Source organism: Gossypium raimondii, chromosome 9 (genome assembly GCF_025698545.1).
Source record: "Gossypium raimondii isolate GPD5lz chromosome 9, ASM2569854v1, whole genome shotgun sequence".
Lineage (NCBI taxonomy): Eukaryota > Viridiplantae > Streptophyta > Magnoliopsida > Malvales > Malvaceae > Gossypium > Gossypium raimondii.
This window is the reverse complement of record NC_068573.1, coordinates 11,478,648-11,499,081: the sequence shown is the minus strand read 5'-3', so window position 1 is coordinate 11,499,081 and position 20,434 is coordinate 11,478,648. Positions and strand designations below refer to the sequence as shown.

Sequence of the window (20,434 nt, the reverse complement as noted above, 5' to 3'; positions counted from 1 at the left end):
CACAATCCCAAACCTGGCACTTCCACATTGCCTCCCCGTAATCTCGTAACTTACAAGATTAGTGACAATGTCTACTTCCCCTTCCTCATAACATGTTTCCTCCTAAACAATTATACTATTTAGAACTAATCATGGCCAGTTTACTCGTCCAAGTAAAAGTAAAAAGGTTTGGGCAAAAATATTGGTTTGAATAATAAGTTTAGACAAAACTAAGGCTCGTTTTCTAAATGGATTAAATCTTGGGCTGAATTTTTTTTGCTCAGGTCTGGCCCAGCTTGAATAAGCTATTTTGCCACTATTTTGCTACCATTTCGCTATTATATTGCTACTATTTTGTTATTAGTGTTAGGATATTATATAACTCTTATTGTATAGTTAATTTTGTTACTATTTTAGATTCATTTGCTTGCTAAGTTGTAACTATTTTAGTGTGTTATTTAAGTAAAAAGATTTTTTTAATGTATTTTTAATTTGTTGGGAAATATTTATTTTAAATGTTTTCAGTGTATTTGACGTATTATATTTTTTAAAAATTTGTTTTAAATATATAAAAAAACAATCTAAAAATTAATACAAGCGAGCTTAAACTTGGGTTTAGCATTTGTAATTAAATTGAACTTGAACAAAATTTTAGGCCCGTTTTTTGAATCAAACCTAAAAAATGAATTTAAAATTTTATATCAACCCAACCTGAACTTGACTCATGATCAGTTCTAGTAATAGGAACCCTTTTTAAAAGGCATTGCCTTTTCAAGTCACTTAGAGCAACAATTATTATTGATCTTCCACATGCCACTTTAAAAAGCCTGCTACAGACCAACAAATTCAATAGACAGAATCTAGGCCCTAACAACATAAAATGTGCAAACAAAGAGATTATTTGTCCATAATAATAATAGGAGCAGGCCTAAAGAGCCTCATATGGGATCTTTATCCCTACAAGCCCAGCATGCTTGCATAACACCCTTCTTGCTACTTTATGAAGTAACATGAGGTTTCCATAGACTTCTACCAGCTCAAGCCGTTGAGTAAGATGAAGCATGACTTAACAACCTGGAAATATGGAGAGAGCAAATTTCCCAATCCAAGTTAATGTTTATATCTTTGCACAAGTAGAGCAACTTCAGGCAAACGCTATAAAATCTATAAATACCCATATCATAACTTTTCTTCACAATTTTGCACCATTTTAATCTTTCTCTCTAAGCCTTATTAAGTATCAGAAAAAATGCTCCCAAGGATAAACTTCGATGCCCTCTTATTAAGTATCATTCCCAGCAACTCCACTTTTTCCAAACACCAAGTAGAAATGATATTCTGAGCCCTATTTTTTTACTAAAGGATTTATTAGGTGAGGAAAAGAGTGAAAGTTTACAAGTTGCATTACATAAACTTGAGGGGCATCATTGCTGGTTTTTAAAGAAGCTAACAACTTGATTATACACAATATCCTTGGCATTTACTCCCATTATGAAATCCGCATGAGCATAATCCTTGATGTACTGAATCGACAGCTTGTTGACATCATGGTACTTTAGATTATCAAGCAACTGCCCCACATCTTCAACGTCTGACAGTGCATCTTGGCCTCCATAGCTAATGAATATTGGAAGGTCCTTAGGTATGTTTGAGATGTTGTAAATTGGTGGCCTGGCTTCTCCGTAATGCATCAGGTTATAATCCGGTCTCCCGTAGTTGTATTTTGCGATAACCCCATCTCGAACGGCTGCAAAACACGATTAACATGTATGATACGTTCCATATACGGTTTCGGGTTGCTATAATGAGAGTTTTGTCCTTTCATAGGCTTACTCTGAGCTAAATGCACCATGTTTTTGGTTGCTGTGGATTGAGGCTCATTTTGTAGGAATAGGTCAACTGTGGAAGCATTGAGACAGCAATTTTTACCTTACAATCACAAATAACAAAACTGAAATCAGCTACTCATGAGAATTAATTTGTCAATTTTGACCTAATCTGATTTGATTACTTCCGAATTTTGACCGATTATAAAAGGTTAATAGTTTGATGATTCGAAGCAAAAATGAACCTATGATTTGAATAAGTAACTCGAAACGATCTAAATTTGGTAAAAGTATCATGGAGGCTTCTATTCTAAAAGTCAAATTCTATTTTACCTCTTCTATTAAAAAAAATGGACAAACTAATCTCTATACATTAATTTAAAGTGCAATTTGGTCGTTCGGTTAAAAAATTCATCCATTTTACTATTAAAAATGGTTTATATACATCAACATGAGGTACATGTGACATCACATCAATTTTAATAGTTTAAATAGATAAAATTTTAATGAAATGACCTATTTGTTATTTGATTTAATGCATAAAGACAAATTCTAAATATATGAGTCTCCATAGTAGAAGAGGCAAAATATACTCTCAAACCCGAATCACAAAAACCAAAATGATCAAATAGCAAACTAAATAACTATGAAATCTAAAAAGCTTGAATAGCAAAATTTGGATAACCCTAAACTAGGGATGACCCAAAATCAAAATTAATAAAAAATTAACTTGATCTAAATTAATCCAAAACCAATCTGATTCATCCAATTGAGTCCTATTACTCTTTAGAAATATTAAAGAACTTGAATATGGATGTAGTACCTGTAATTGCAGTCACCAGATCATAGCAGTCAACTCCTGGATAATTGCACAAAGCCTTGAGAAAGATTGATGCCTGTTGTCTGTCAACCTCAAATAAAAATCATTAGATGAATCTTTTCCAATGTGGAAGTTTTAAAAAACCATTAGATGAGGCATTAGGGAAATTTTAATGTGATAATTAAAATTTAGTTATTCTATAAAATGATAATTTAAATTTACCTCTCTATTTTAAAATTAGATGTAAAAGGACTAAATTGATCACTTTTAATAGTATAGGGATGAATTTGATTTTCAACCTATAGTAATGATCCTCACCCTTTTGGATTGAATTCAGCTACTCCAAACAATGTAGTGATCTGTTGGCAAAAAAAAAAAAAACCATTGAAACCCATTTTAAGCTATTAACATGATTAAGTTGAATTTAATTTTATTAATTGAAGGAGATGAAACTAAAGGGTTGGTGACAGACCTCACCAACAAAGGCTCTGGCAGCAACGACCCCAAGTGCAGTCTTCATATGGGTCAAGTATGCAATTGGACTTAAAAATGCTGCAGATTTCAGCTGATCTTCTTGATGTCCCTCCGAGAATGACGCCAAACCTATAAGAGTTCCCTACTCAAATGCAAATAACAATACATCAATAATGTTTTTTCCTTCATAATGTTGTTGGACCAATTAATCAAAATGAAGTGATGAATTGGAACACCCAAAGTGTAAATTCTTGATTGAAATGATGAGTTACCAGGGAATGGCCAATGTAATGAATCTTCTGGGCTGTGTGGTTGAACACAAAGTCAAAAACTGCAGGTAGATCATAACTCACCAACTCATCCCATGACCAGTCCCAGAATTCCTGCCATTTTATCGGGTTAAACTAGCTTAGATATGTCATAACCGGGGCTTGTGGCTGCTCCTCCCAATAATATCTTGGATCCTCTGTACCTTACTATTACACCCAATTATTTTTGTTCATATTTATATTTAAATATGCATGATATATTAGAAAAATAAAAATAAGAACGTACCGGTTGGGAAGGGTGAAGGGAAACATGGTGTCTGCAAAATCTAGTACCTCTAGTGTTGGCTAGCCAAACATCAAAGCCATTATCAGCCAAAATCATCGGTAGATTTTGCTGAGGTGAATTCAGGAGCCACGTCATTCCATCCTAAAATCCAAACAAAAGCAAACGCAATTTCAAAAAAGAAAATTGAATTATTATCATTATAATAGCATCATAAATTAAGAAGGTATGAAAATTTGATGTTATCTGTAATGCATAACAGACCAAAAATTGCAGACCCTAAAGTGTTATGATAATTGGCCACGTAAAATGAGTTTCAGACAAGGATATAAAATGGGTCCATTAGAATTGAGCCTCAATCGGTGCATTATTTTGTGTACCCAACAGAGATTTTTCTTAGCCCACGACAAAACCCTAGATCATTATGCCTTGGAAACCTACATCCCACTCTTACATTCGGCAATCGGTTTATATTTTAGCTGATTTAATTATAGTTTTTTAAATTACCATGAATATTTCAACTTTATAGAAAATTTTACTTTAATTCTTCATTTAATTTTTTTATTTCTTTTAACATTTAAATTTGTATTGTCTGTCAAATTACTTCAAAATGGATAGAAAAATTAACTTTTAAAAATTTATTAAAAAATATAAAATTTAATATTTTAAAAAATAATTATTGCTAAAGTGATATACCCGTGGATTGTCAAGTCAGTAAAGTTAATAGGCGTTAATTTTTTTACCCATTTTGAGATGATTCTACAACGCAAAGTTCAAGGCTAAAAGACACGAAATATTAAATGAATGGCTAAAATGATATTTTTTTTAACATTGGAGAGCCAAATAAATCATTATACATTTTAAATTTGGGTTTTTCTTTATTGTTGTTGTTAATATCTTAATCCAAATCAATAATGTGGCTAATGTAAAGATTTATTTTTAAAAAGAATTGAAATCATGAGATTAAGCTGATTTTTTTTGTAAATGATAAATTATGTTAAAAACAATTATTTTGATTACCATAATTTTAAATGCCATAAAGAATTTTGGGTTTTAGTTTTATTTTTAATTCTAGATTAGCAGACATAAATTTTTTGTAAGATTAGTAATTTAGGTTAAGACATAATATTAATGATAATAGCATAATCAAATTATAGGACCCAATCTATTAAATTAAGTATATTATAGGGACTAAAACCGTAAATTGATTATGCTTCTGTTGTTTGGGGTCGAATTAGGGTTTGATGATTAGAATGCAAAAACTAAAAGCTTTAAGGAGTAAAAAAGATTGCCAAATTGAAACAAATGTCACTTTATTCCCACACATGGTGCACCCAAACTAAGGTAGACATTCTTTTATGGTGCTTAGATAAAGTCTTGGCAATTTCTTTTGTAAAAGTAAATCACGTAAAACATTCACCCAATATGGTAAAAAAAAAAAAAAAAAAGAAAATGGGCTCACCACAAGTACACCATGTTGTATCAACACCGGCTGCTTCTTGTTTCCACTACTATTCCCACCTATACGTCCCTCTGGGATTCTTTGCATGCTCAAGATATATCCATCTTGGGTTTTCACCTGAAAATAAAAATTAATTAATGAAACAAAATCCATGTTACTATTAAATTACTACCAAAACAAAACGTAGGCTCTTACTTGGTGTTCCTCACATTTGTAACCATGGATAGTGACCGAGGCGGCGCATATCCCATTGACTAGTGGAGTGGCTGCACCTTGGTTTCGGCCAAACCAACCACCACGGCTCGAGCCATAGGCTGGATGAGGCTCCACCACCAAGACCATGAACACAACCAAACTCAACAACCCTGTAGGAGAAAAAGCCATAACTTGCATGCTATGTATATAAAGAGATTGAGAAAGATTATAAAGCAATGGCTATATATAGAAGAAAAAGAAAGAAAGACGAGAGCAGTGGGAATAGGATTTAGCTTTCGAGCTTTGGCTTTAAAACTATTGACAATAAAATCATTTGATGCCATAAGATAAGGGAGCCTTTTCCCATTACATACATTTTCCGTTAGATGGGCATGGGAATGTGGGACCTCAACATTCACTTCTTTATATATATGCTAAAATTTTAATAAATTGATATTTAGTTTTCGGCTCTAATTTCATAAATTTGCTTTATTTTTATTTTAAGAATTTAATTTCAATTGTTAATACTGTTATTTTTTAAATAAAAATACCCACTTAATAGCGACGTAACTAAAAAGATGACATTGTATAGAACCTCAATTTAACAAAATAATCGTAACTTGATTTTTGAAATTTGAAAAGTGGAGAGACTAAATTCTAAATTTACGAAGAGCACAAGGATTTATGGAATATTTTAACTAATCAATCTTACTTTTTATATTTTTGAAATTTGAAATTTAAGTCGACCCAAACAATAACAACAAAATTTTGCCATAAATCTCTTTGTACGTGTAAGTTGTGGATTTATTATATATTTTAGAATTTTGCAATTGTAGTCCTTACTCAAATGATAATCGTTAAATTTAGTAACCAAAGTGATGTGACTTTTTATGATTATTATGAGCAAATTACAGGCTTACATGACATTACGTATGGTAACATACTAGATGCACAAAAGTTTTGAAAATAATATAATTTATTTTTAAACAATTTAATAACTACCTTTGGAAAAAATAAAAATTAAAAATCTGACAGACTAAATCTATAATTTATACATAATACAAGGATTAGTAGTAGAAATTGATACTAATACATTGCTTCTTATCATAAAGAATACAGGTTAGGATGATGATGGTGCTAAAAGAATATCCTGAAACAGATTGCAGATTGAGACAAAATGGATTATAGCAAGCTATAAGGATTAGCTTTTGTGAATTCGTGGGGCCTCTCTCTCTAGGGAAGGACGTATTTATAAACTTTAAGAAAATTTTCTTTTACGGTAATATTGAGGGACCCCGGTTTCAAGTTTGTGTAATTTCTTGGTTCTGTAATGTTTAAGAAATAAGGGTATGATTAATAAATTATATTGATAATCGTAATAATTTTTTATTTAATTGAATAAAATAAGTAGGTAGATGGACATAAAATAAACATAAGAAAAAATTTATTTATCACATACAAATTTAAATTAAAACTTGAAAGATGAGTAAAAATAAGACCTCTTCAAAATAAAAATTACCGCTTGAAATTAACACGATGAGTAAATTATAATACTCCTACCAAATGTAGTATTAATGTTTAAAATATTAAACTGATTTTTATTTTTAAAAAATATATTAGAGAAAATTAAAAATTTAAGTTAATATATTTAATTTTTATCCAAAATTATTTACAATAATATAAAATATTATATTAATAAAATTAAAAAAGTGTCTAACGATATAATTTTATTCAACACTTAATTTTACTAACAAAACAAAGAGTTTTATACTATTAATTCAACACTTATAAATTTTGTACTAAAAATTTTATATTAATTTTTAATTTATCAAGCAATAGTCACATTAAAATAATTAAATTCTTTAAACAAATTATGATAACCGAGTTGTAAATTAATGAGAAAGTTGAAGTATTTGAAACATTAAAATATCAAGGTTTATTTATTTATTTATTTATCAATTTATCAAAATGAAATATCAAGTTTGAGTTTTACTTTTGTAAACCATGTATGACTTTTCGCTCTAGTTTTATTTGGTTTAAGTTTTATTATGTGTGGTGTCGGTCAAATTTATTTTGACTTAGGTTTAGTTATCAGCTGGTCATACTTTGTAATATTTTATTTTGATTATAGTTATTCAAATGTGTTATTTGTAATTATAATTTTGATTGTACAAAATTTGTTTTGACAAATCATTGTATTATAAGTTTAAAGGTATATTAGTCTTTTTAATTACTTAGTTTATTGTTAGTAAATATAATTTTAAAACTTCATACACTGTTTGTGGACTTTTTTAGAATTCACAAGCTAGTTTAGGGTGTGACAAGTGTCTTTTAGGGTGTAATAAAAATATAAAAAATTAAATATATAACTAAATGTGACACTTGTCACGCTTTCAACCTCTTGTGGAGTTTAAAAAACTTCACAGTCGTGTATCAAATAATTGCCCTTAAAACAAATAGTTAAAATTGTAAATAGGTTGAACTTTGGATATTTGTTGACTTAGTTTTTTAGAGTAACATAAGAATAAAATAGATGAATTTAATCATTGTCGTGCTTTTAAAAGAATGTTAAATTCAAAAGTTTTTTTTTCAAATCACTCTAAAACGTGTCTATAGAAAAAAATTGTGGTTTTTCTTCTTTTTTTTGTCAATTGTGTAAAAGCATTTGACTCACGATGTCAGAACAATGATGATATTAAGTCTAAGGATCATACATACAATTATCATTATGAGAAATGTCATGACTATTAGATAATAATCTAATAAGCATTCTCATTGTGGGCCAGTCCAGTATATTGTTCTTTATTATTGTAACACCTTAAACCCGACCCGATTTACTGCACCCAGATATAGGATGTCACCATACAAAAATACTTAACAAAAATTTTACAACAGAAAATAAACCATACTGAATATACTTCTTATTTTTTTATATTCTTTCTAAGTCAAAAGATTTTAAATGAGGTGTCTACTAAATACAACAGATTCTCGAAAGTAGTTTAATATTTTACAACTTAAAACTCTGTTACCCACTTAATCATGGCGTAGAGTATTGTTCGCCTTATACCCAAAAATTCCCCTCTATATGCATAATATCGTTATTCAAACTGCAACCCTGGCGCATTCCTGGCTTATCCCTTCCTGGCTTACTGGTTCAATTTCCAAAATCCTACATCATAAATAAATGTATGTAAGTTCAACAGAACTTAATGAATCTCAACCATTGTTACCTTTAAACAATGTTGTTGAATTCCTCGACTTAAGAATTTCTAGCCTTCTTTTCTGACTTTGGAGGATTTTTTTTTTATTCCTAGCAGATCACTACATGTCCAATATCTCTATATTTAACCACTTTATACACATTCTGCCCCATGAACGATTCTCAAGCTTCATACCATAATGCAGATCCTATATCATAATCCCCATTGAAGATAGAATTTGGTTACATTTCTTGGAATGATATACTTACAGATGCTACTCTTGGCGGATTCTTAACCTAGCTCTTGCGGTTGACAGAACTTTAGTCACACCGTATCTTTGTGAACACTTAAATCATCAAATATAATCCCAGATGACTTCGATACATAACGTGAGAACTTCCAAGTTTTGCGAACACTTACACCACTTATAATTATAGATATACAAAGTTCTCTTTCCTGGTGGGTTACTATGACGGGCTCACCCGTCGGTTACACTGTCGAGAAATCTTTCAGAAAATGCTACTATGGCATACCAAGATTTCTCCACAAAAGCAGACTAACATCTCGCACTTAGCCATTATAGAATTCACCATACAGACTTTCTAGATAACTCGTCATAAGGGCTTCCCAAATAACTTTGCCACTAAGTCGTTATGAATAATTCACCATAAAGGCTTTTTAGAGAGTTTGTCACAAAGGCTTTTCAGAGAATTCGCCACAAAAGCTTTTCAGAGAATTTGCCACAAAAGCACCACATAAAACCTTCATGTTCGACGATAAACCTTCATGTTCGGTGATATGAATTTACCCAGACTCAGCGTTGCCCGAGGTTTGCCCATCATTGCCTTGAGATGTAGAAACCCTAGTAAACAAATGTGGTTCATCCGCCATTTCCAGAATGCACCATGGCCATGGTCTTTCCACATATCTGTCATACTGGCATTTTCTTATGTTTATTATCCCCGCAAATATCATGTTTATCGTCCCGGTAGACTACAGCCTCACTATATTGGCCTTCATGTTTACTATCCCGACAGACATCATCGAAGCTCCACTGCGGGGTCTATTATCATGTCATATATTTTCCCTGCACTTCGCCTGAACCCTTGTATCACTAACCATACTTTGTCATGTATCACTTAATTAACATAATGGACAAATTTCACTCATACCTTTAATGGAATCATACTTTCCATACAATTTGGTCCTTATTTGACCTTGAGTTGTCTAAAGAGCTTTTGTAAGCTCGTATAAGGCTCGTATATGATTGTAAATCATGTTGCAATGGTGTTTTGAACTACATAGTATGTATTAATTATTAAATTCAATTATATTTTATCATAGTTGCTTCGACAACGAATGTGATATCTTGTAACTCAGACTTGGCGATCGGGTTGGGTATGGGGTGTTACATATTGTATCTCTTTTAAGTCGAGTTCACTAAAAGGGTTTTTTTATATTGATGGCTCGAAAAAAGACAATGTCAATGCAAGACCACACGCGAAACAACATGCACCTCTTAAGGGGAAAATATATTAAGGTTTTCCAATTATGCAAAGGTGATGTTCTTTTTCCCATTTCCTGCTACAAGCCTTCTAGTGATTGAAGCTAGTATCGCCGACTGTGCAAAGGTTGAAGATACTCATAGTCTGCACAACATTAGGAAATATTGTCTGATGAAAAGGAGTCCAAACTGATAGGACAAAATTGATATAAATGTTATTGCTAGTGATAGATTGGAATGAGTGTTATCATGTAATAAGGCATGAACTCATGGTCTTAGTGATGCAGTTTGGAGAATTCTTGTGGGCTTTAAGATAGAACCTAAAGACTTTTTTGTCAGCTATGCCCATTACCCTGAGCGAAAGTAGGAGCATCGTAATAAGAAAAAGAAGGTAGATTAGAGGAAGAAAAAGGGACTCTAACGTCATTAAGCATGAGCTATCTCAGTTACCCATAAGACGCATCGCCATTTAACACATGCCTTCACATATTTCTCATTCAAGTTTAAATGCTACCATAGTCTAAAATTTTAAATTCTCAAAATTTCTCCAACTTCAACAAATATCTCAATCGTGTCCAATTGACTCGAAAGAGCTTACTTTATATAACCCCCCCGAGTTGGGTGGAACCTCACACCAGGTGGACTTCTAACATTGAGCTATCCCGAGTGGACCTCGTACCAAATAAACCTCTAACATGGACTACCCTTGTCAAGAGTGTATAGAATCTTACACACATTGATTACTAGGTCGCCCTAGGATGTCACATCACTGATCTATAATATCATATTGTCTCCTTTACAAAGGAACAATATGTGACTTTGCCACCAATGAGGTCTTGACACTTGATGTATCCTCTATCCCGTTTATATAAGCCTTCTCATTCCCCTAATAGAACTAAAAGAGAATAGACAAAGGACAAAAGTAATTCCTTAACCCCCAAACATGATCTCTCCTCTTCCACCCTTTCAACCACTCTCACCATCATTTATACCATTGAAACATGACGACTCTCCGCCACTCTAGGGTAAATTGCCACATCACCAACCCTTTTCTTCCCCTTGTTGATTCTCATTGTAAAAAAAAATATATGTATAATTTTATTTTTTAATAAAAGCAAACACTACAGTAAAACAGGTTTTTAGCGGCGTTTATAGCGGCGCTTGAACCAAAAACGCCGCAAAAGTTGTACATTAGTGGTGCTAGTATGAAAACGCCGCAAAAGGTTAGAGCTATAATGGCGTTTATGTCATAAACTCCGTAAAAGGTCAAGCATTAACGACGTTTCTGAAACAAACGTCGCTATAGATCGAGCATTAGCGGCACTTTTCAGAAAATGACACAAAAAAATTGAGCAAAACACGTAGTTTGATGTTGAGCTTTAGTGGCATTAGCGGCGCTTTTTAAAAAGCGCCACAATAGATCGAGCATTAGCGGAAATATTTGAGAAACGCCACTATAGATCGAGCATTAGTTGCGCTTTTTGGAAAATGCCACAAAAAAGTTGAGCAAAACGACGTCGTTTGTTGTTGAGCTTTAGTGACATTAGCGGCGCTTTTTAAAAAGCGTCGCAATAGATTGAGAAATAGCGGCGCTTTGTCAAAAAACACCGCTATAGATCGAGCATTAACGGCGCTTTGTCAAAAAACACCGCTATAGATCGAGCATTAACGGCGCTTTTCAAAAAAACACGACAAAAAGTTGAGCAAAACGACGTCATTTGTTGTTGAGCTTTAGTGGCATTAGCGACACTTTTTAAAAAAAAGCCGCAATAGATTGAGAATTAGCGGCGCTTGTTGAAAAACGCCGCTATAGATCAAGCATTAGCAGCGCTTTTCGCAAAATGTCGCAAAAAGTTGAGAAAACGACGTCGTTTATTGTTGAGCTTTAGTGGCATTAGCGGAGTTTTTGATAAAAATACCGTAAAAAATCATTTTATTTTAGGGTTAGGGTTTAATATTTAAGGTTTAATGTTTATGGTTTAAGGGTTTAGGATATATAATATAATGTTTATTATTTTGGGATTAGAGTTTTGAGTTTAGGTTTTATGGTTTAGAGTTTAGGGTTTGGGTTTATTATTTTATAGTTAAGGTCTTAGTACTGTTCATGGTTTTAAAGGTTAGCTATTAGGGTTTAAGGGTTAGGGTTTTTGATAAAATGACAAAAAATCAATTTATTTTAGGGTTTAGGTAAGCAATAAGATTCATTTTTAATTACTTTTGCCCCTTGTAATATATATTTAGGGTTTAAGATGTAGGTTTAAGGTTTAGGGTTTATGATTTAGTGTTAAGAGTTTAGTGTTTATAGTTTAGGGTGTAGGTTTATGGTTTAGTGTTTAGTGTTTAGTGTTTAAGGTTAATGGTTTATGGTTTAGGGCTTAGGGGCTTAGGGTTTAGTGTTTAAAGTTTATGGTTTATGGTTTAGGGGCTTAGGTTTATGGTTTAATGTTTAGGGTCTGATTTTAAACAAAATGCCACCATTTTGCTCCCTGTATTCTCACCCATCATCCAAGTGGCCATCATGTATTCTTTTCGACAACTCATGCACTCTTTCATCCTCTTCTATTTATTATTTAACTAGTTTCTATATATGAATTAAAATACAATTTATTTTTAATTTAGTATTTAAAATCTTCAAAAAAATAATGGCACGTAGAAAAAATTTGAAAGTAAAACATATAAAAATATATGTTAAAATGAAAAAATAAAATACTATTATTTAAAATAAATTTAAAGTGTTTTGGGTATATGGTGATTAAGTTTTTAATTTATATATTAAATAATTTATTATATAATTGTAAAGAGATAATATGAATTTTAATATATTAAAATTATCATTATAGTTTTTAAAGCTTTTTCTTTCATATGTTGAAATTTTTTGTTTTTGTTTTTGTTTTCTTACATAAAAAATTATATAAAAATTTTAAAATTTATCTAATTCTTTTAAATATTACTTAAATTTTCAAAAATTATTTATTTAAATTCATATGAATTATATAATAATTAAATATAAAATTGTAAAAAAAGTCAATCATTAGCGGCATTTATGAGAAAAACGGCGCAAAAGGTAAGCAATAGCGGCGTTTGAACCAAAAATGCCGCAACTATGTATTAATTCTTTTCAAAATGGCGCCGTTTCACTACAAGAATTTAATTGTTTAGTGGCGTTTTTGCTAAAAATGCCACAAAATTTATACAATTAGTGGCGCTTTTTATAAGCGCAACAAATATTGCAATACCAATTTGATTTAAACGGTGTCGTTTTCTTCCCCAAATCAGATTTGACTTAAACACCGAAATTCCATTTTTTTCCCAAATCATATTTCCCCGAAATTTTTCCCAAATCTCCTAATTGATTGAAAATCTTAACTGATCAAGAAATCATTTTTCCTCCCCAATTTCTTTTCCCCAATTTCCCCTAACTGATCAAAAACTCTATCTCTTTAACAATGAAAACCCATATAAAACCATATAAGGCCATTCGTTTGTCAATTTTTTCGTGATACTGGGGAAAGTGATTCAACATTTTTTTTAAAAATTGGTGTTTAGGTTATCTGAGCCTGGCTTGTCCAAGTCAGGGAGCAAGGACAGCAGAAAGGCGAAGCAAGCCCATTCTTTTTGAACTGCTACATCTTGAGGAACAGGCCAACCAACAATGTGTGGGTCGATGGAGCAAGGTAATCTCTTTCCCCTCCCAATTATATTTGGGCATCTAACTGACCTAGAAACAATGAGTAGCTATCAAATGAAAATGTTTATTGTGGTTGTAGGTGCCTGGTGCTACTGAGGCTTCTATCTGGGATTTACCTTCATCTGCTATTGGTGGCCCTAATAACTTGGATGTGATGGGTCTTCTGGCTACAAATAAGGGTAAGCCAATGGAAGGTATTATGGAGCAAGTTCGTGATGGTAGTACTATTCGAGTCTATCTACTCCCAGATTTTCAGTTCGTGCAAGTGTTTGTTGTTGGTATCCAGGTGCACTATAGACTGCAGTTTTGCCTTTTTATTTCAATTGCATGCTAATTTTTTTTCCGTGAATATTTACCTTCTTTTCCCTGTTCATGTAGTCCCCTTCAATGGGTAGAAAGGCTGTTGTAGAAACTGTTGTTGAAACGGATTTGACCTCTGATGATCAAAATGGAAATGCTTTAGCTGAGCCATGGGCTCAATTAACATCTGCACAGAAGCTTTCTGTGTCTGCAGCTACTGTTGCTGAAGTGTCCCCTGATCCATTTGGGCGAGAAGCTAAACATTTTACAGAATTTCGCTGCTTGAATAGAGATGTGAGTGAAAAAGACTTCAAGTCGACTTGTGTGAGTACATTTTGTATATATATCCTAAAGTCAACATTGATGTTGTAGGTCTACATTGTTCTTGAAGGTGTTGACAAATTTAGCAATTTGATTGGATCAGTTTATTATCCTGAAGGTGAAACTGCGAAAGACCTTGCATTGGAGCTTGTGAAAAATGTAAGTTCCTGGATTTCTTTTTCTGTGCATGCCTAAAATATGTTTAATATGTTATATTAGCATTAAGTACTGCATTATAGAGTTTCTATTATTCATGTTTTTGACTTGAATTAATTTTCTTTTGTTCTATTTTTGCTTGTAAAAACTTTTATTTCCAAAACATTAGTTTCTTGATAATAATTTGGCAGTTCTTCATTCGAGGAGAAGTTTGTACACTTGAACTATCTTCAAAAGATCACCTTTATTTATTAAAGAAAAGATTTCTTATGTTTGAGATTGTTGTTGGGGATGTGTCTTAAGTGTTTATGTGCAAGGAACTTGATTTTTTTCTCTTCTATCTCATTTTGTTGGTCATGATTTATTGGTAAAAGAATATTTTCTTGTTTTCAGATCTTTTATTGAGATTGGTTTTTTCTATATCTTTAATCCTCTCTTAAATATTTCTTTAGCTGTTTTCTCCAATGAGCTGTTTTAAATCTCTAGCTTACTTTGTTTTTCCTATCCACTATGCAAATTTAAAGTTAGAAGCTATCTGTACCTATATCTTTGTGTAGTTATGCTACTACTTTATGTGATGCCTTGGGTATATAATTAATTAAACTGCTTCTTTGGTTAGCAGATTTCTTTCATACCAGAAACTGTTTCTTGTACCACTAGTATATGGTTTTTAGCTTTTTTTGTAACTATTTATAATAGTATAACTTTTCAACTTAGGTTGTGGAGGTGGTTAGCGGGGACTGCATTGTTGTGGCTGATGATTCTGCCCCATATGGCAGTCCTCTTGCATAATGCCGAGTCAATCTTTTAAGCATTAAGTGTCCAAAAATTGGCAATCCTCGTAGAGATGAAAAGCCGGCTGCTTATGCCCGGGAAGCAAGAGAGTTTTTGAGAACACTCCCTATTGCAAAATAGGTTTGAGTAATTTTTTTAAAAAATATTATTTTGTTACTGTTAGGAACCTTTATTCATCATATGTCAACATATTTTTCTCAGGTGACTGTAGAAATAAAATATTCAATGAAGGGTCCCATGGTAGATGGCACTGGTTAGTTCGGTAAACTTGATTCTGAATATGTTCTCTTTTTTGTAATCCTTTATGTGAATGGTTTTGGCTGCGAAATTTTCAACTGGTTTCATATTGTGCCTCCTGTTATTGTTTAAAGAATGGTGGGGGTGAGGAGTGCCAAAATTTTCCAAAAGTCCGTTTGGCACAATTAATTTTGAACCCACAACAAGATTTAAATACTAAAGGCATTCTAAAATATTTTAAAGCTAACAGGAGAAATTGTGAAACAATGGTTCTCAATGTTCTAAAATTAAGAATCATGGTTGTCCCACATATTATGCATATTCGTGTGCCATTTGACATGTTTGTGCTTTCACATTTCATTTCTCTTTTCATTTTTGGTACTGAATGCATCTTGTTTGACGTGTGAAGATTGTCAATGCACCTCGAAGAGGAGTTCAGTCTTCAAATGACAGGTTTGAAGTGTTTTATCTCGATTATAGAAACCAAGAGTTGGTTCCCTATAGTCAATTACGGCCTATTGATGCTTCATTATCAGCAACACTGGCTTGCTTTCGCTTATACTGATCTTGCATTTTGAAAGTTCCAAGCCTCGATGATAAATTTGGTACTGAGGCTGCCCAGTATTGGAGTGAGCAGACATTAGGAAGTTCACTGCAATTCAAGGCAGTGATAGAGGAAAGGGATACTTCTGAGGGAAAAATCAAGGGACAGGGAACTGATACTTGTCTCGTTGTAACGTTCTTTACCGAGGACCCGGAGGATAGCATCAATGAAGCAATGCTGAAGGTTTGAACAATAAATTATCCCTTCTCTGTTCTACTCAACCTCTGATTGTGTTAAAAATCCTGATATGTTTAAATGTTTGAGTTTCATGAATTTAGAGGGTCATATCTTGGTCATCCTTGCTGTGACAAAATAGTGTCAACCATTTACTAATTTTTGTATCGAATTTCTTAAATCTTACGGGCGTGTTATTTGTTTGTTTTATTTGCAGGACGGTCTTGCTAGGTTGGAGAAGAGGATGAAATGGGAATCGAATGAGAGAAAATTGATGCTTAATAATTTCGAAGAGTGTCAGGAAGAAGCAAAAACTGGTTGGCGTGGAATGTAGCAGTATGGAGATGTGGAGTCGGATGATGAGGATTTACTTCTGCCAGTTGCGGCTAAGAAAACCGGAGGTCGGCGTTAGGTATTGTAATATTTTTATCAATCACTTTTTGGGGTTAAAAATTTAAAGAGTTCTAAGTTATGGAGAGAATATTTTTTAACTTTGTAACTTTTAACATTATTGTAAGAATATTTTGAATTATACTTCAGTTATCAATTTATATCATATATCTTTCGTTGAATTTGAAGTATCATTTAGATTTGCTATTTTTGGTTGGATTTCATGCTACAGGAAGTGTTGTATATGGATGAAAATTGAATGTTACAAATCTGCCAAAGTTAGTGGCGTTTTTTCATAAACGTCGCTAAAGAACGGTACTTTTAGCGGCGTTTGTGAAAAAAAAGCCGCTAAAGTCATTCTCTATAGCGGCGTTTGTGATAAAAGCGCCACTAAAGGTTATTCTCTTTAACGGCGTTTGTGATAAAAACACCGTTAAAGGTCATGTTCTTTAGCAATGTTTGTGATAAAAGCGCCGCTAAAGATCACGTTCTTTAGCGGCGTTTGTGGGTAAAGCGTCGCTAAAGGTCATGTTTTTTAACGGCGTTACGCCGCAAAATTTAGCGACATTGTCTATAGCAGCGTTTTTTGCGGCGGTCGTGAAAGCGCCGCTATAGGCCTAAAAAACGCCGGTAAAAGCCTGTTTTACTGCAGTGAAAGTATCATTTATATATACTTTTATGATTCATAGAAACTAATAAAATATGAATATTTTTATTTAATGTTAAAGAGAAAATTTTAAAATTAAAATTCACATGTCGATTATCTTTATACACTATAATATATTGAATATTAACACATAAAAAATGCAAATATTTAAATGTATTTGCCTCAAACAACTTAAAAAGATGATAAAATCAGGTTTTACTATCAATATAAATCTAACCACTATTTTATTCATGTAGCTTTTAAGCTATTAAATTGATTTGATATTATGTGTTAATTTAAAATTAGCTCTGTTGGAGATTGACCCGATTAAGTAGGGAACAAGTAAAAATAGCAGAAGAAATTGAGAAATTGAACACACAAATTTAAAGTGGAAAAACTCCTCCAAAGAGGATAAAAAATCACGGGCAAAGATAATTTTACTATAATGGCAAAAGAAACGAAAAGTACAAAAAAAGATAGAGATAAAAATTAAACCCCGAAAACTCGGAAAATAAAGAACCCTCAAAACGTGAACACAAAATTTCCTAAATGTGTTATGAGTTCTAATATCTAATGGGTGTATTTTCTAAGGTTGTAAAAGAGCTTATTTATAGGCTAAATTCATATGTCAAATAATAATAAAATAATCTAAACTAATCAGTGTTTGATTGAAACAAATAAACAGAGTTTAACTAGAAGATTATTTCTCAAATTTGACTGAAACAGGAGTCATACTTAACAAATCTCCACCTTGACTCATATTTCTACAACGCTATATTTTCCAAATCTCGCCACGAGTCTATCTTGAACTATGTAGGGAATTAACTGAGTCGAATCTGTTCTTAGAAATTGGAAGACTTCTAGCCTTCGACTTATACACTACCAAATCAAAACTAACCCAAGTCTGATTTTCACGAACACAGTGCCCTAACTTTTCAAAACCTGCATCCAAAAGAGAACCTCTCTTCAACGAAATAGTCATACATTTTTCCCTCCTATGACCAAGTTGCCTCCACTCCAAACGAGTTGACTTCGAACCTGTAACGGATGAGGGACGTCCGATTTTAGCAGTCACTGTAGAACCTTCCAGAATATAAAGACTGCTAGTTCTTTTACCTTTTAATAAAACTAGAGCTCCACGAGATTCTTTAATGTCGCTCGACTCGATGTTGATTCTGCATCCTTTCAAGTCTAAAATACTCAAGGAGATGAGATTCTTTCGTAAATTAGGTACATACCTGACATCTGAGAGTGTCCTAATTGTCCCATCGTGTATCCTAATTTTAACAGTACCAATACCAATTACCTTACTAGATGAATCGTTTCCCATGCGCATAACTCCATCTTCAATCGAACTGTATGTGGAGAACCATTCTCTATTGGGACACGTGTGGAAAGAACATCTCGAATCTAGGATCCACTCGGACATAAGCTTAGAGTTATAGCTCGTTGACACTAACAAGAAATCATCGCCGCTCTTATCGGCCAAATTAGCACCAGCTACATCTTCTTCGTTACTCTTAGCAGCTCTTTTATTTTGCAGTTTATAACAATATGCTTTGACGTGACCTAACTTTTTATAATAGTGATACCTTTTGTCTCGTTTTTTTGATGCTATCAAAACGAAAGCTTGCCTATCTGCCTTACCATCCAAATGAAGCTCATTGTCGAGTTTGTCTCTACTCAACAAATGACCCTTCACATCTTCGAACAAGAGTTTGTCTCTGCCATAAATTAGGGTCTCCTTGAAAGACTTGTATAAAGGGGGTAAATAGCACAATAATAGCATAGCTTGATCTTCATCATCAATATGAACCTCAACGTTCTTTAAATCATTTAAAAGAGTAATGAATTGACTAATGTGATCTCTAAGAAGCTCACCTTCGTTCATGCGAAACGTAAATAGACGTTTCAACACTAAACGGTTAGCCAGAGACTTAGTTGCATAAAGAGTTTCTAACCTTTTCCACAAGGCAGATGAGGTCTTCTCCATCAATACCTCCTGCAATACCGTATTCGCGAGGCACAACTGGATTGCAGATAAAGCCTTTTCATTAAGCTCTTCCCATTCTGTTTTATTTAGATTCTTAGGATTTTTCCCGGTAACAACCTTTTTCAAACTGGATTGAACTAGAATTGCCATCATCCAAACTTGCCACAGATTGAAATTTCTCTCACTGTCGAACTTCTCAATTTCAAACCTTGTTGCTGCCATATCTGAATGGGCTGATTTATGAAAATTGAACTAGCTCTGATACCACTTGTTGGAGATTGACCCGATTAAGCAAGGAACAAGTAAAAATAGCAGAAGAAATTGAGAAATTGAACACACAAATTTAACGTGAAAAAACTCCTCCAAAGAGGATAAAAAACCACGGGCAAAGATAATTTTACTATAATGGCAAAAGAAACGAAGAGTACAATAAAAGATGGAGATAAAAACTAAACCTCGAAAATTCAAAAAACAAAGAACCCTCAAAACGTAAACACAAAATTCTCTAAATGTGTTATGAGTTCTAATATCTAATGGGTGTATTTTCTAATGTTGTAAAGGAGCCTATTTATAGGCTAAATTCATATGTCAAATAATAATAAAATAATCTAAACTAATCAGTGTTTGATTGAAACAAATAAATAGAGTTTAACTAAAAGATTATTTTTCAAATTTGATTGAAATAGGAGTCATACTTAACAAGCTCAATTAAGAAAATATTTAAAAATCATTTATTTAAAATGTAGAATGTTATTATGAGACAGTTTTTTTTAATATTTTATATAAATTTTAAAAATAATTTAAATTCAAAGTAAATCTAAAAAGAAGTCACAAATGAACTTAAACATTTACCATTTCAAATAAAACCTTAATTGTTTCTCACATAAAATTTTGTATACATATAGTTTTTGGACATAAAATTTTTTAAGCATTTTATTTATTTATTTATTTATTTTGTTAGATGGATATGAAACACTGTGAAAGGAGAACCAATAATATGGGAATAGATGAGCATTGTGACGACTTTCAAAGAGCATCATTCAGAGCTATGAGAGGCCCACTGCTATCATTCTAGCCGATAGTCGAGGAAAAGAAAGGCAATTTCGTCTATGGATATT

The 20,434-nt window shown here is 32.6% G+C and overlaps 1 protein-coding gene and 1 pseudogene across 2 annotated transcripts; one reads left to right on the top strand and one right to left on the bottom strand.

Moving 5' to 3' along the window:
* Window positions 1-1,139: 1,139 nt before the first annotated feature.
* LOC105798437 (triacylglycerol lipase 2) lies at window positions 1,140-5,667 on the bottom strand. 2 transcript variants are annotated; one of them, XM_052620744.1, is made up of 9 exons: window positions 5,309-5,667; window positions 5,114-5,230; window positions 3,655-3,795; window positions 3,372-3,482; window positions 3,098-3,241; window positions 2,944-2,984; window positions 2,629-2,708; window positions 1,813-1,878; window positions 1,140-1,726 (listed from the first exon to the last, which is right to left on the bottom strand). In XM_052620744.1, the coding sequence occupies exons 1-9, from the start codon at window positions 5,504-5,506 to the stop codon at window positions 1,404-1,406; spliced, it is 1,221 nt and encodes a 406-aa protein (XP_052476704.1). In that variant the 5' UTR covers window positions 5,507-5,667; the 3' UTR covers window positions 1,140-1,403. The 2 variants fall into 2 exon arrangements, with proteins under 2 accessions (XP_052476704.1, XP_012483948.1); XM_012628494.2 differs by having other exon boundaries at window positions 1,813-1,908; window positions 5,309-5,663.
* Window positions 5,668-13,104: 7,437 nt separating this feature from the next.
* LOC105797471 (ribonuclease TUDOR 1-like) lies at window positions 13,105-16,821 on the top strand (annotated as a pseudogene).
* The last annotated feature ends 3,613 nt before the right edge of the window (window positions 16,822-20,434 follow it).